This window comes from Geotrypetes seraphini, chromosome 1 (genome assembly GCF_902459505.1).
Source record: "Geotrypetes seraphini chromosome 1, aGeoSer1.1, whole genome shotgun sequence".
Lineage (NCBI taxonomy): Eukaryota > Metazoa > Chordata > Amphibia > Gymnophiona > Dermophiidae > Geotrypetes > Geotrypetes seraphini.
Window position 1 is genome coordinate 389,170,190 of NC_047084.1, and position 17,022 is coordinate 389,187,211.

At 39.8% G+C, this 17,022-nt stretch overlaps 1 protein-coding gene across 1 annotated transcript in view; it reads right to left on the bottom strand.

Annotated features, from left to right (window-relative positions):
- Positions 1–17,022, bottom strand: part of LOC117346889 (glyoxylate reductase/hydroxypyruvate reductase-like) — a 74,229-nt gene that overhangs the window by 29,219 nt on the left and 27,988 nt on the right. The window contains exons 4-5 of the mRNA XM_033917110.1: positions 16,109–16,181; positions 1,304–1,420 (exon numbers count right to left, since the gene is read on the bottom strand). Coding sequence (XP_033773001.1) covers positions 1,304–1,420; positions 16,109–16,181 — 190 coding nt within the window. The remainder of the gene's footprint in view (positions 1–1,303; positions 1,421–16,108; positions 16,182–17,022) is intronic.

Below are 17,022 nucleotides of genomic sequence, written 5' to 3' on the forward strand. Positions count from 1 at the left end.
CAAAGTTGTAAATTCCGCACCTCTCCATACTATTCCAAATCCATATTGTATCTGTTCTCATTTCTAATTTCTTGTAAACCGTGCTAAGCTCTACTGTTATAGAGAAGATGTAAGCCTAAGGTTTAGTTTAGTTTAGTTCTAGAATATTACACTATTTGCTTCAATATTGCTCTGAAAGCCTTTGTCTTACTTTTATTTCAGTTTCTACCAGGTACAGTGACCTGGATTGGCCACTACTGAAAACTAAAAACTAGGCTTGATGGACCCAGTATGACCCAGTATGACTGTTTTTATGTTCTTATGTGTTTGTCTCCAACATAATACAAGTATTTCAAATGTGCTTAGGATCCTCAGAGGAGGTGGGATGATGACTTAGCCTGATTGTGCAGGAAATACTTGTTTAATATGAGGATTATCTGCATTTCCACAAGATTCACTCTTTCTACTGTATACTATTAAATGGTACATTAACTAAAATGCATGGGACAATGGCACGCTGACAATCCCACGTAGGACTTATGCGCACCGGATTAAAACAGTTACAGTAAGCGCTCCAAGGGGGAGTGGGGGGAACCCTCCCATTAAACTTAGAAATGTTCACGTTCCCTTTGGGGGGGTGGTAGAGGGGGTGTACCCAGGGCAGGATTAATTCGTTGAGGGCCCCTAGGCACACAAGTACACTGGGCCCCCTGCCCCGCCCCACCACCATATGCCAAGGCGGAAATAGGAAGCTGCATCAGAGGGAAGCTTTGGGCAAGCAGCACCGCTTGCAAAATTACAGTTTCCGTTGCCTTTCTTACCCGCGTTGCTTGCTTGTCTTACTTTCCGTTGATGGGGGCGGCGCGTTGCTGGTTGGGGGGGCCTGCGTTGCTGATCGATGCTGGAGGGGCCCATCGCTGTTTGGAAAAAACAATGTTGATGCCCTCCTTCATTGGGCCTCCCTGACCTTTTCGGGCCCTAGGCACGTGCCTACTGGACCTATTGGTTAATCCTGCGCTGGGTGTACCCCCCCCCCCATTACAGAGGAAACTGTGATTGTACCTTATTTTGGAGGTAATTGGCAGTTTCCTCTGTAATGGGGGATCCCTTATAAGTTTAATGGAGGGGTTCCCCCCCCCCCCTCGGAGTCCTTACTGTAACTGTTGTAATCCGGCATGCATAAGTCCTGTGAGCCATTGTTGACGTGTGTTTGTCCTGCGCAGTTATAACGGATCACCCTATTAAATAGCCCATTCTTGTAGATACACTTGTTTTGGGGAAAGGGGCTCTGGGATTTGAGTAAATGAAAAGAAACAAAATTTACTTCTTGGCTTCATCTACTGCCTCTATCAGTCGACGAGACGTAGCTAGTAGGAGGGCAACTGTAAGCTCGGCGACTGCCTCTGTTAAGACATCTGGTGTGTATCCTAATCGGATGCCTCTGTATGGAGAGAAAGAGAAGAACTGATATTACATAGTTGTTTAGGGTGACAGAAGTCCAAAGATCCATGGAGCTCAGTCTTATAATTGCTTATCAGCTCCATGAATACGATAATCTTGGGAAGGTGCAATTATTGGCCCCATTATTTCCCAAATTCTATATATGGTGCCCAAATGTACAGTATGTGTGAAAAATTGTGCACTGTTCTGAGATATGCACGTAAATAAATTGACTAAATTGAGTGCTAACAATCAATGGTCAACAAGCATTTTGCTACTGGAGTTCTGAACAAAAAAGAACTGCAGACGAGAATACAAGATGCAGGCTCAGTTTATTAAAACAATTATATATTGCGGTTAATATCACCACCTTTTTACAAACCAGGGGACCCAACACGGTCTGTGTTTCGGTTAACACGCCTTCATCAGGGGTCCCTAATCTGTAAGGTATCCAGTTAAATTACAAAAAGAATAAACCTAAGCCTGTGTGGTCCGAGAAAAATCGCCGAACAAGTACCTCTGTATAAGCATTGCGAAAAAGCTACTGGAGTTCTGTCACCTGTACTTTAACAAGGGCCACATGCTGACTCTAAATCTGAAAACAGTTTTTGTCTATCACATCCTGTTTTTAAGTTATGTGTCAGTTTGTTTATATCATTTTCGTCAATAACGCTACCATGAAGCATCGGTATTTTACTGTTTCTGTAACACAATATTGCATTTTAGGACAGCTCATCGATCACATATACCAATAATTTGAAAGTTTATACTAAAAATTGATTGTGCTGCTTTTTCTACTTGTGAATTTTTATATTTTGTTTGTTTATGTCTAAGATATTATAATTATTATGAACAGACAAGGTTGTGTTAACCATCCTGATCATTTCTGTTATGTTTGCGGACAATTTATTGCACAAGATCAGCAAAAGAATCTGTCCAGCAGACTTCAAAATGCATACAAGCATTATTTTGGCTGTAGAGTTAGCAACCAAGATAAAGCGTGTGCACCTCTTGTGTGCTGCGCTGTCTTCTATTCTGGATTAACACAGTCTGCTGAAAAATTTTGTCAAAGCGATGGACAGAAATGGTGATGCATTTCAACACCTAAGAAGTACGTTTGGGTTTAAGAAAAGTGAAGCCAAAATCAAAGAAGGTGTTTTTGTTGGACCAGAAATTCTTGAACTGATCCTTGATGATGCGTTCAAGCAGAAGCTGAACTCAGCTGAATCAGCAGCATGGGAAGCATTCGTGCTTGTTGTTCAGAATTTTCTTGGTAGTCACAGATAAGAGAATTATGCTGAGCTTGTGGAGAACACGCTGACAGCATATCAGCTAATGGATGCCAGAATGTCACTTAAAATGCACTTCTTACATCCTCACCTCGACTTCTTCCCACCCAATCTTGGCGATGTCAGCGATGAGCATGGGGAAAGATTTCATCAGGATATCAAGGTGATAGAAAGCAGATATCAGGGAAAGTTCAATTTTAGGTTCTTGCAAAGAGAGACAAGCATAAAAGCAAGTGTCTCAAACATTTCTGAACATGCTGACATCACTTTTGTGTGAGTTAAGAGAGGCATAAATATATGCTGTAATATGTCTTTGTTTTCAGAGTAAACTCCTTAACACAAGTTTGGTGGGACACAGTTCATACTTACAATTTGTGGCAAACTGTCTAAAAAATCAGTAACGTGTATCTCAGAAACCTGATGTGATAGCTTATGGAGCGAAAAATACGGTACGGTTTATGAGAATCATGTAACTTTTATTTTTTTAGCCAATGTAAAAAAACACACGCCACAAGATGCGCTTTTAATAGTGCTGGCACCCCTGGACCAGTCGCTGGTTTTTGTCACCAAAAGCCAATGCTGCTTTTAGAAAATGGTTCGGCGATTTTCAATAATCCATCAGAGTGCTCATTTCAGTGTTGAAGAGCATGTTATTGTCGGAGATTGCTAGAAAGTTCACTAAAGACAGAAATAATCCATTTGGATAATTCGCCGCTGAAATGTGTGCAGGCTAAACCGTCGGAAAACATTTTAGCGACGGCGTTAAAGTTTTGAGAATCTGGCTCTTTGACATTTAGATCCCAGATTCAGGTTGTAATTAGGAGTTCCATATTTAAATTTGGATTACTAAGTAAGTTACAGCCAATGTTGCCATTAAAGGTTTGAATTTTGGGTTCACTTAACTACTGCAACATTGTTTATGTGGGCTTGCCTAGGGCATGTGTACAGGTACTGTAGACTTCGTAGAACTCGGCAGCACAAGTGCTGTTTGGTTTGTCAAAATTTGAATGTGTCCCCATTTTGGTCACAATTGGAAGGACTCCGAGTAGCAAAGAGAGTGAAATATAAGCTACTGTTGTTAGCTCATCTAGGGTTGCACCATAAATCTTTTCTGCATGTGCTGATCAGATCATTGCATTCTTCAAATACCTGTGCCTTAGTTGTGGCACATTTAAAACTGTGTTTCAAAGTTACAATAATGAACTTTTTCTGTAGCTGGTCCCTCATGCTAATTTTAGCGTTTAAGTCACAGCAGACTGTAACATCATTTAAAGCAATGCTAAAACAATATCTGTTAAGCCAAACTTTTTGAGTTGCCCTGAAATGTTTATAGAATTATTGATTTCTATCTTTGGTGTGTGCTTGTGGCTTGTGACTATTTTTAATTTATCTATGTTTGCTTGTAACCTGCCTTGAATAAAGATGGGATACAAGTCAATATAAACATAACAGTGCAATCTGAGATTCCATAGTTTTCATTTTAACACATTGCTCTTTAATCACTACATGTTGATCTTCTAACTGAAGCTCAGCATCCTCCACACGCTGCCTCAAGCCTACGGGTCCATTATGTAAGTAATCTTTAGACTTCAGTTCAGTAAGTATGCCTCTCAAATTATTGTTTTTGAGGCCCTCTTCTTGCACTGATGGTGGCATAACATTCAGTTCCTCATTGGAAAGGAGGGCCTCAGTCATGTCACAGTCCACACTATCCATCATATCTCTTTCACACAGCTCCTCTGTTATGTCATGCCCAGCTGCTGGAAAATTATGTTTAATCTTGATAGATGTCTTTCAAATCATTCCTAAACAAATGCACAGCGCCCCCCAACAAACAGCATCATACGCAGGGCTGAATTACAGTCAGTGAGAAAAACACCAGTTGCCTTTCTTTGTGACTTGTGTCAGGATATCCTATACTAATGTATCAGTTCTTGAGATTCTGGTCCCTTTCAGCTGCTTCATTGCCCTCCCCACCCTCCCCCCAACCAACAGTTTCTGTACCTCTGTTCACCCTGACAATTTTCAAGGAATTTGCTTTTTCAGCAACACTTAGGTCCTTGCATTCCTGGCAGCTTTGAAAGATTCTGTTTGCATGATAGCTATCGGTGGGGTCTTTTTAGTGTTTTTCTATGGCCTATACTGTCTAAACAAGATTCTGACTATTCCCCCACCTATTCCTGCCAATATTCTTTGATTCTTCTGGCCTTTGCCATTTGTTATCAAACTTGAGACTAGAACCTGATGAAACTATAGTTCCCAGGAAACCTCTTCTACCAATGGCCTCACTTCTTTTTTTCCTATGCCTCTTCCTTATGGATTTCTTTTCAGAGCACACATGCCCTGTCATCAAGCTAACTTTCCCTTCTCGCTACAATGTTCCTGTCTATCTCTTGTTTTATCAGACCAGCAAAATGAAAAAGGCAGAATTTTTCTTATTAGACCCTGTATCTTGACTAGCATGGCATAATTTGCAATCACATAGAAACATGATGACAGATTAAGGTCAAATGGCCCATCCAGTCTGCCCATCTGCAGCAACCATTATCTCTTCCTCTCTCTAAGATATCTCACATGCCTATCCCACACCTTCTTGAATTCAGACACAGTCTCTGTCTCCACCACTTCCTCTGGGAGACTGTTCCAAACTAAACTAAACCTTAAGCTTATATATCGCATCTTCTCTATAACGATAAGAGCTCGGCACGGTTTACAGGAAATTTGAAAAGAAGGAAAAACATAATAAGAATTAGTGATTGTATAGAGAGCAGCGAGATTTACATTTTTGAGAATAACCAAGTTTTCAGATGTTTTGGAATAATTGGAAGGAACCCAAATTCCACAGCTGGGCAGGAAAATTATTCCAAAGTTTACTAATTTTGTAGTAAAGAGATTTCCCTAATTTTTCAACATAGATAACACCTTTTAGCAAGGGGAAAGATAATTTAAGCTTTTGGATAGATCTGGTAATATCAGGTCTCGCAGAGTTCCAAGATAGTGGAATTAAAGGAGGAAAAGTGCCATGCAAGATCTTAAATGTGAACCCTAGAAATTACTGGGAGCCAGTGAAGTTTTAACAAAAGCAGGGAAACATGGTCAAATTTGCTTTTTGCAAAGATTAACCTAGCCGCAGTATTCTGGATTTGCTGAAGTCTTTGAAGACTTTTCTTGGTTAGACTTAAATAGGTAGAATTACAATAATCCAACCTTGAAAGAATGATCGATTGTACAAGAACAGCAAAATGTTGTTGGTGGAAAACAAGATCTCGCTTTTCTCAACATTTGGGACTAAAGAAATATTTTTTACCAGAGAGTTAAGATGGTCGTTAAATGAAAGTGTTGAGTCTATAATGACACCTAAAACTTTGCTTTCTGGATCCTCACTGCAGATTGAATTTTCAAGCAATGAAATGAGTGAAGGTAGCTAATCTAATGTTGGGCAAAGCCAAAGTAGTTTTGTTTTGGACTCATTCAGCTTCATTTGTACAGTAAGAGTTCAAGATTGAAGTTTCATTATACATGCTATTATATTCTCAGCGAGGTTAGTGAGATTCGAATTTATCTCAAGAAGGACAAAGATGTCATCTGCATATGTATATAATGTTTCAAAAGGAGATAGATAGAAAAGTTCCAAAGTAGACATATAGATGTTGAAAAGAATAGGGGACAGAGGTGATCCCTGTGGGGCTCCCCATAACAGCTTCCATGGAGATGACAAGGTGCCATTCATATGAATAATATATGAGCAAAATCATAAGAATTTTGAGAACCAGTCTAAGACTGTGGAATCAATGCCTAGCCAACAATTAAGATACTAGGAGTCATCTTAGATCAGCACCTTACTTTGAAAACCCAGATAGATGCAGTAGTATGTAAAAGCTATTTTACTTTATGGAAGCTACAAACCATTAGAGTTTATTTTGAATTTACTTCCTTTAGATTATTGGTTCAATCGCTATTACTGAATCTTCTTGACTATTGTAATATTTATTTGACAATTACCAAGAAAGAACTAGCGAGACTTGTATTAATACAAAACACAGCGGTTAGAGTGATTTATGGCTTGAAGAAATATGATCATATCACCCCTTTTTATTGTGAGCTACATTGGCTGCCTATGGAGGCTCGGGTGTTGTTTAAGTTGGGGTGTTTCTGTTACAAGGCTCTTTATGGTACAGCTCCTCTCTACTTGGTTAACAGATTTTCTTTAGCTTCTTATAGACATAGTAGAAAAACTCATCCCTTGTTTAACTCTCCTTCTGTTCAGGGCTGCAAAAGTAAGAAATTTCTAAACCACACGAGAGCATCCCCAGCAGCTCTTCATGATAAAGAATTTCGAACATTCCTGCTTACAGCTTATTCTTACAGTTTGGTAATATTACTATGTCTAATATGGTGAAAGTGGGACTACAATTAATAAATAATCAATATAAATGCTCCACTATCTAAATTGAAAGCACTATCTCAACAGAAGAAAAGCCTCAGGTTTTTATTTAGGTAGAGCATGAATGCTCAAACCTCCTCCACCCACATCATTGGCAAAAACTTCCAAGGAGAATGTGCAAAAACCACTATTCTTCCTTCCTCCGCCCGACGCCGTGCAAGCAGGAGGACTCAGCTCTCTCTTAGAGCCCCTGCCTCTCCAGCCACCGGGGATCGCCGACGCAGCCCGACTTTTGAGTCGGATTTTTCTTCTTCAGCCCTTGAGGGCCACCGAAAGCCTCTCCCCGCAGCGACTTCCTAGGCAGAGGAAGGAGGAAGTTTCTGCCATCTTGTCCCTCCTTCCTCCGCCCGACGCCGTGCAAGCAGGAGGACTCTGCTCTCCCTTAGAGCCCCTGCCGCTCCAGCAACCGCGGATCACCGAACGCAGACCGACTTCTGAGTCGGACTTTTTCTTCAGCCCTTGAGGGCCACCGAAAGCCTCCCCCACCCAGCGACTTCCTAGGCAGAGGAAGGAGGAAGTCTCTGCCATCTTGTCCCTCCTTCCTCCGTCTGACGCCGTGCAAACAGGAGGACTCTGCTCTCTATTAGAGCCCCTGCCTCTCAAACCACCTCTCCAGCGAATTCTGAACACAACCCATACATCCACTCTCACAACCAACTCAAATAACTACCAAACCGCAATCCTCACAAATTTAAAAAAAAACAAAAAAAAAAAAAACAAAAAAAAAAAAATGGCACTGCGTACACACAACCTCATTCTTGCCCTCATACTAATTGCCACATTTATAGCAAAATGGAAAACCACAGGCTACCAAATACAAACCATCCCTATCCTAACAACAACACACAGACCTGTTCAACATACCAGAAAACTGCATACCACTAGAACACTAACTCCATGCCCACCATCCAGCCAAGCCAGCATCCCCACCATCTGGGGAAAAAGACCCCCACCAAAACCTAACTCAAACACACAAAAATACCAAACCTCACCAAGAACTATCATCAATACAACCACTACACCAACCACAAAATACACTACAATTGCTTGCGCATATATGAACATCAGATCCGTAAGCCCAAAGGCAGAATTAATCAAAGATTGGCTGACCAAAGACAATCTAGGCTGTCTCTTCCTAACCGAAACATGGCTCACCTCTGAGTCAGATCCAAGCATCACAGAATTCTGCCCCAAAGGATATAAACTTGAAGTAGTATGTCGAGAAAACAGAAGAGGAGGAGGTCTAGCAATCATAACAAAAAACAATCTCAACATCGACGTACTAACCAAGCACTCCACCCCTTATCTTGATCTGCTAGCCTGCCAAATATCTGACAAATCACTCAATGGAAATCTGAACTGTCTTATTTGCTACATTACACCAGGTAAATGGAATACTTCAAAACAAGAACTTGAAGAATTCATCTTCCAGAACTCACTCTCCTCCACACATAACTTGATCCTCGGAGACTTAAATCTCCACTTAGAAGATCAATCATCCAAACAAACAACAGATATACTCTCATACCTCAACACTTTATCCTATCAAATTCTCAACCCAGAACCCACACACGAAAAAGGTCATCAACTTGATATAGCAGCTTACTCATCTCCAAATCAAAACACACAAAACATCTACATCTCAAATGGGTCCTGGCACCCTACTCTATGGTCAGACCATTTCAAATATTCATTCACTATCAACTGGGCTCAAAATAACAACAAACCCACCCCAAAGAAAACACTCATCAAATTCAGACCGAAAATCGAACCTCACACATTCTGGAACACAGTCGACCCCGAAATCGACCCCAACAACCCCAAAGAATTCATAAACAGCTGGAGGACCCTCAGTGAATCCACACTAAACGAACTTGCTCCAATAAAAAACAAAAACAAAATAGACAGACCATCTAATAAATGGTTCGACAACGAACTTCTACAACTAAAAAGAAAATGCAGACAATTAGAAAGGTCATGGAAAAAACAAAAACACAACAACATCAAAGATGAATGGAAAATCCTAATCAAACAATACAATACCAAACTGAAGGAAAAACGAAAAAACTACTACTCCAAACTCATCAGCACAGAAAAACCAGACACAAGAATACTTTTTGACATCTTAAGAAATCTCACCGATACCAAACCATTTCTCGCCACCCAAGGAAACCAAACCCCCACAGCCACCCAATTAGCGGATCACTTCAAACGCAAAATCATCACAACCAGATCCACATTCAACAATTCAAGAATCAACATAGAAGAAATACGAATTAATCCCAAAACAGATGAAGCAATCCCAGCAGACAGGATATGGACAAACTTCCCAAAGATACAATGGTCAGACTTGAACAGGCTTTACAAAAAATACAGCAAATCCTCATGTGACTTGAACAACTGTCCCTCATACTTACTAGCAACAGCTTCCACCAAATTTAAAGCTAGCCTCACACTATGGCTTCAAACAACACTAAGTGAAGGTCATTTCCCACCGGAATTAGGAGAAATCATAATTACACCTATCCTAAAAGATCCCAAAGGTCCTATAGATAATCCTGCAAACTATAGACCAATCGCTTCAATCCCTCTATACATTAAAATAACAGAAGGCCTTGTCGCACAACACCTCTCCAACTACCTTGAAGACCATCACATACTACATCCATCACAATCTGGATTCAGATCCAACCACAGCACAGAAACTCTATTGGTATCACTATTAGACATTGCCCGACAACACCTCAGCAAAGGAAACAAGCTGCTTCTCATTCAACTCGATCTCTCTGCAGCATTCGACCTAGTTGACCATCACACACTACTCCAGATATTAGACGCAATAGGAATTTCAGGTAATGTTCACAAATGGTTCCAAAGCTTCCTCAAAACACGAACATACAAAGTCAAATCAAAAGAGCACATATCCGACCCATGGTCAAACCCATGTGGAGTACCACAAGGATCACCATTATCACCCATATTATTCAACCTCTTCATAGCATCCCTAGGCATAACCCTAGACGCCCTAAACACAGTATCATTCAGCTACGCAGATGATATAACTATCCTCCTCCCCTTTAATATTCAAGACCCCTTATCCACAAACTACCTGAAAATGATAATGGAAACGGTAGAAAAATGGATGTCAAGTCATAAACTAAAACTGAACTCGGAAAAAACTAAATTCCTACTACTGGAAAGGGAAAAAAAAACCATCTCTCACAGAACTAGAAGTAAACACAATCAAGTACCCAATGCAAAGCACACTCAAAATCCTGGGAATCCTACTAGACAGAAATTGCACAATGCAGTCTCAAATCCACAAAATCATCCAAAGAGCATTCTTCACAATACGTAACCTAAGAAAAATAAGAAAATTCTTCAACAAAGATCAATACAAGATATTAGTACAATCCCTAGTACTGAGTATTGTAGATTACTGTAACAGCCTATACCTATCATGCCCAAATTACATGATAAAACAATTACAGACAGTTCAGAACACAGCCCTCAGAATCATCTACTCACTAGGCAAATACGACCACATCACCAAAGCATACTTAGACTCACACTGGCTACCAATAAAAGCAAGATCTCAGTTCAAATTCTACTGTCTACTATACAAGGTAATACATGGAACAGCACCCAGCTACCTAAACAACAGACTACACCGTAACCTCTCACACAGATCAAGGAGAACCCAGAGCCTATTCACTCACCCCCCTCTCAAAGGAACACGACGAAAGAAACTATACGACAGCCTTTTAGCGACACAGGCAGCAAAGATCGATACTACCATCACCAATCTACTGACCAAATCAATAGACATTAAAGCATTCCGAAAAGAAATCAAAACTCATCTCTTCAAAAAACACTTCCCATCATCATAACCTCACAAAAGTTTAAGATAATGCTCTCATGACTACCCAAACACCACCACCAGCAACACCCGAATCCGAACAGTATTATCTCTACTCGTCTAAACAACAGAATCCGGACAATATTATCTCTATTCGTCTAAATAACCTATCACTATCTACTATCTACTACCAATTTATCCTGGAAAAGTCCAGAACAACAATTGTAACTTAACGCATTCTTGTTTATATGTACTGCAATGCTACTGGAAATGTCCAGTCTTCTAACTTGTAATCCGCTTAGAACCGCAAGGCACAAGCGGAATAGAAATCACTTATGTAATGTAATATTCGATTTTAGTGCAGGACTGAGATAACAGCTGCCTCTATATTGTAAGGAAATGAGTGATGTTTTAGCAATAGCCAACGTTTCATGGTAAGGATCGTTTCTTCAGAGCATATCACCTTCCACTCTCCCATACATTTTTGTAAAAATAAATATATAAATGCTACATGTCTCTGATTCACATGAAGCAATATAGAGGCAGCTGCTATCTCAGTCCTGCACTAAAATCGAATAGTGTTTTTTGCACATTCTCCTCAGAAGTTTTTGCAATGATGTGGGTGGAGGAGGTTTGAGCATTCATGCTCTACCTAAATAAAAACCTGAGGCTTTTCTTCCTTTGAGATAGTGCTCTCAATTTAGATAGTGGAGCATTTATATTGATTATTTATTACAAACAGTTTGGAACACAACTGAAGAATTATCTTTTAACAAAATATCTGACTACTTAATTTTATTTCTCGCATTGTGACCATTGTTAGTAATCTTTTGTAAACCGCGTTGAATTAATGGCTACGCGGTCTATAAGTACAATGTAATGTATCTCAGAAAGTTGGTAAATCAAAATATCGTGGTGAACGACGTCAAAGGCCGCAGATAGATCAAATTGTAATAGAATTGCAAACTTATTGCGTGAATGTAGTTGCAGAACCTTTGAAATTAATGAAGCCAATAGGGATTTGGGACTGAACTTGGGTCTGAAACCATATTGGCAAGGTAAAAGAATGAAGAATCTCTCTAGATATGATGAAAGCTGAGCAGATATGATAGACTCAAACATTTTGGTCAGGAGAGGAATATTCGCTATGGGTCAATAGCTAGACAGTGAAAATGGGTCTAGATCAGCTTTTTTCAGTAATTGGCAATGAGCAATGTGACCCATCTCTGCAGAAAATAGACCTGATAGTAAGGCAGAATTTGATGAAATAGACTGAGTGGGGATTTTCTCATATAGGTATGAAGGAAACGGATTCAGGGCACATTTACAAGATCTTAATTTGTGGCACAATTTTGAAACCTGAGCCTCAGATACATACTCAAAGCCTGTCCGAGTTCTGTCTACTGGAATAAGGTTAGTGTCACTGGACACCAGAGAATTATAAGAGACTAATGATGGAAAAGAGTTTCTTATAGCAGTTCTTCCAGAGGCTGTTATAGGGGAAAACACCCTCCAGGGATTCAAGACAAAGTTAGACAAATTCCTGCTGAACTAGAACGCATGCAGGTAAGGCTAGACTCAGTTAGGGCACTGGTCTTTGACCTAAGGGCCGCTGCGTAAGCGGACTGCTAGGCATGATGGACCACTGGTCTGACCCAGCAGCAGCAAGTCTTATGCTCTTATGTACTGGAGAGGAAGGATATATAAACGAGTCATTATTAGAGGTTAAAGAGCGTCAGATGCTAAACAAAGTACTGCTTTGGTTATTGGATCTGATAATTGTATCACCATAGAAATTTGTCCTTGCTTTTTTAAATACTGTATTATAGAACTACTACTACTACTATTAATTATTTCTATAGTGCTGAAAGGCGTACGCAGTGCTGTACATACAATAGACAGTCCCTGCTCATAAGAGCTTACAATCTAATTTAGACAGGACATTTCAGGGTTGGTTATAGTGACAGCAGTGAGGGGGAGTTAAGAGTTGAAAGCAGTTTTTTAAAAAATGGGCCTTTTAGCTGGGATTTGAACCTAATACTGTTCCTCCAAGACTATCTATCCGCAGGAGATTTAGATTTTTTCCATTTAGGCTTCAATACTCGGCATTTCTGCTTCAGTTCTCTGTGGTAAGGAGATATCAGGGAGCCTTACGGGAGTAGGAAACAGTCTTAGTAGATAGAGGAGCAAGACAGCAATAGGTAGTCACAGAGAGGTTTACCCAGTTGTGCCAGTTGGCTTCTGAGGCATCAGGCTTGGGACAGAAGGAAAACTGATTAAGAAATTGGGTCCAGAACTTTTCACTTGTGATTTTTTTGTGGAAGGTAATAGATTTTGAGGTTGAACCCCAAGGTGAGACATGAAAACAGGAAGACAGAAAGCGCCTAAAAAGTAATCGGACCAAGGGACTTGTTCCCAACGAACATCTTTGACTAAAGTTTTATAATCAGTAAGGTCAAGGAAACTAATGATATCAAGAGAGTGCCCCTTTTCATGGGTTGGAGAGGTCTTAAGAGAAGGAAAGCCCAGAGAAGTAAGAAAACTGCTGAATTCAATCATGTCCTTGCTAGTGTTATCATCTAGATGGAGATTAATATCGCCAATAATCGGTAATCTTTGAAATTTTAGGAAAGCGCTTGTTATAATCTCAAAAACAAGTTCAGAGGATTTATTCCAAGGGATTGGAGGATGGTATAATAGCAAAATACCCATTGGGTGACAATGGAGCTCATCGTTGACAGTAGCTAGCATATATTCTAGTGATGTATCGCTATCCTTTTCAAGGAGCAGTACATCAAAAAATGATTTGTAGAGGAGTGCCAGGCCTCCTCCTCTCCAGCAATTTCTGGAAGAGAAAAGGCCTTGATAGCCATGGGAACAAATCATCTTTTGCAATCCATGATTCTGTAATGCACAAGAATCCAGGATCAAAATCCCCTAGTAAATCCATTTAATATTTGAGTCTTGTTGCATGCTGATCTAACATTGCAATATAATATCGGGACTGGAGTGAGAGAGTCTCAGGCAAGACTGGGCAAGTTGGTAATTGGTACAGGCTTTAAAGAAGTATAATTAACATCTCTAGGTTTAAAAAAAAAAAAAAAAATTTTCTGGTGTACACCAATATAGGGATTCTGAGGCCAGGGCAGATTTCATTATCACTAGTGAAACTAAACTAAACCTTAAGTTTGTATACGGCATCATCTCCATAAAGATAGAGCTACCAGGTAATTCAATAAATGAGGGAAGGACATAATAAGAAATTAGAGGTTATGAAGAGGATAGCTAGCTTTACATTGTAAATGGATAGCTTTACGTTTTGAAGAAAAGCCAGGTTTTCAGATGCTTTCGGAATAATTGGAATGAGCCTAGGTTCCGCAGCAGGGCAGGGAGGTTATTCCAAAGCTCAGTTAATTTGAAGAAAAGGGATTTCCCTAATTTACCTGCATACATGAAGCCAAATACATTAGGGGAAAGAGATTTTGTGCAATGAGTAGTATTGAGACATGAACAGAGTAAGAGAAAAAGGAACCAAAGTGGAGGCTTCATGATGAAAATTAACGGAAACCACAAGGACTAATCTAATCTAATCTTCATTTTATATACTGAATGTACTCCCTAAGGAGCTCGACTCGGTTTACAGTTCGTTAAAAACTGAAACATAACAAGTAAAAACTGTGTGATAAAAACAGAAATTAGTTAGATTAGATAGATGGAAAAAGTATGTTGAATTGCTTAAAATTACTATATGACAGCTAAAATCAAATTAACTATTGTGAAAACAACCAGGTTTTTACACTTTTTCGAAATTGATATAATTGATCTACCAGTTTTAGAGAATCTGGAAGTCCATTCCAAATTCTCACCAATTTAAAAGACCATGCACCATTTTAGTAGCCTTTCTTTGGACCAACTGTATCCTTTTTATATCTTTTTGAAGATGTGGCTCCAGAATTGTACACAATATTCTAAATGAGATCTCACCAGAGTCTTATACAGGGGCATCAATACCTCCTTTTTCCTACTGGCCACACCTCTCCCTATGCAACCTAGCATCCTTCAAGCTTTTGTTGTCATCTTTTCAACTGTTTGGCCACCTTAAGATCACACATACAATCACACCCAAGTCCCACTCTTCAGTCATGCACATAAGTTCTTCACCCCTATGCAAAGGTGAGATTATCACACCAGAGTATTGCCTTCCTTTTTCTCAGGCTTAAGCCCCAAATATTTAGGGTAATGCCAGTTACATTAGATAGACTGTGAGTCCACTGGGACAGATAGGGAAAAATGCTTGAGTACCTGCTTGTAAACTGCTTAATATACCTTGTCCAAGGGGTATATAAAAACCCCATTCCCTTCCTGAAATCTGCCACAATTCTGGTTACTACTTGTGCTGATAGCTGAATCCAGCATCCTCGATCCTGTCAGTGCAGAAGACGCCTTTGAACAATGATATAATCTCCTACTTTCCTCTTTCTCCATTCCATGTGGATAATAAACAGTTTGAATAAAACTCCTCCCCCCTCCCCTTTGTTCTATTCTTCTTTTTTGTTTTTTCTCCTTTACTATACCTTAGTCCTTTGGGGCCACCGCGGGAGCGGACTGCTGGGCACGATGGACCTGTGGTCTGACTCGGCAGAGGCGATGCTTATGTTCTTATGTGCCATGTTAGTCCATTCTGTCTTTGTATCTGATAATATGTATTTTTGTTGTGTACCTCTCTAATTTTAAATATTTTGTATAATCGCTTAGTATTATGATAGGCGATATATCAAATAACCATTAAACTTGAACTTGAAACTTACAGTATGTCATCTTTTTCTTATCTTTCTTCCAAGTCCTACAATACTTCACCATTACTTACTTTTTTCCTTGACTGACTTAGTTTATCTAAAGTCAGAAATGCCTACTGTCTGTGCCACTGAGCACCGCTTTCCATTCCATAAGATGTAGTGAAGGGAGGGGTGGGGACAAAGAAACAGCTTTTATTTTCAGAGTTTTATAGAGAAAACCCACTGAAGCATTTGATTCAGAGATCACACACATTTTCAAACCAATAAAAAACATACATACATTTTAATTTTATTATTTTACCTCTTCTTCAGTGCATCTAGTGAAAGGTGATCATAACCCACGGACATAGTGCTGACCACTTTCAGGCTGGGCCCTGCAATTCACACAGAGAATGAATTATTATTTTGAAACCATTTTGAGGAAAATTTTGAAACTTGCATCAGGGTTTGCAGTTCTATGGGCCAAAACTGCAAGCACATTTTCAAAAGGAAACTCCTTGTAACATTTCCCTTTGTAAATTTAGGCTAGGCGTTTAGATTCTGGAGGGGCATTTTCGATAGTGTGTCTAAGTCTGACTTTGGATGTTTCCTGCTAGACATCCAAAAGTGGATATCCAGAAGTGTCCATTTTCAAAAATGCTGGATGCTCTAATTTTTTTTTTTTTTTTTTTTAAATCACCCACCTGGATAAAAAAACTGTCTAATTTGAAAATGTCCAAATGAAGCCTATTTTGAAGTGGTTGGGGTCAGCCTTCTAATGGATTGGCCACACAGACATGCCAACAGAATATTACATCATACTAGAAGGCCTCTTAGGCCTCTCACCTTCCCCCTTTACACCTAACTCTTTAATCTCTCCACTGTAGTTCCTCTCTCATCTTTCTTCCTGTAAACCGTGCCGAGCTCCACATTCGTGGAGATGGTGCGGTATATAAACCCAAGGTTTAGTTTAGTTTACTATGAACTTCACATAAACAGTGCCAGAAGTACATCTTACCATAACCCCCATCTAATGTGTGGTTAGCCCTGTAAAACTCCCCTAAAACCTACTATACCCACTTGTTCACCACCCAATAGCCCTTATGGCTCTAGGTGGCACCTAAACAGCAGTATTGTATGGTTTTGGTGGGCTCACACTGTCCACCATAAATGTAGTAGTTAGAGTGGATTATGGACCTGGCTCCTCCTCTCTATGGCTCATTAGCTCACCCACCT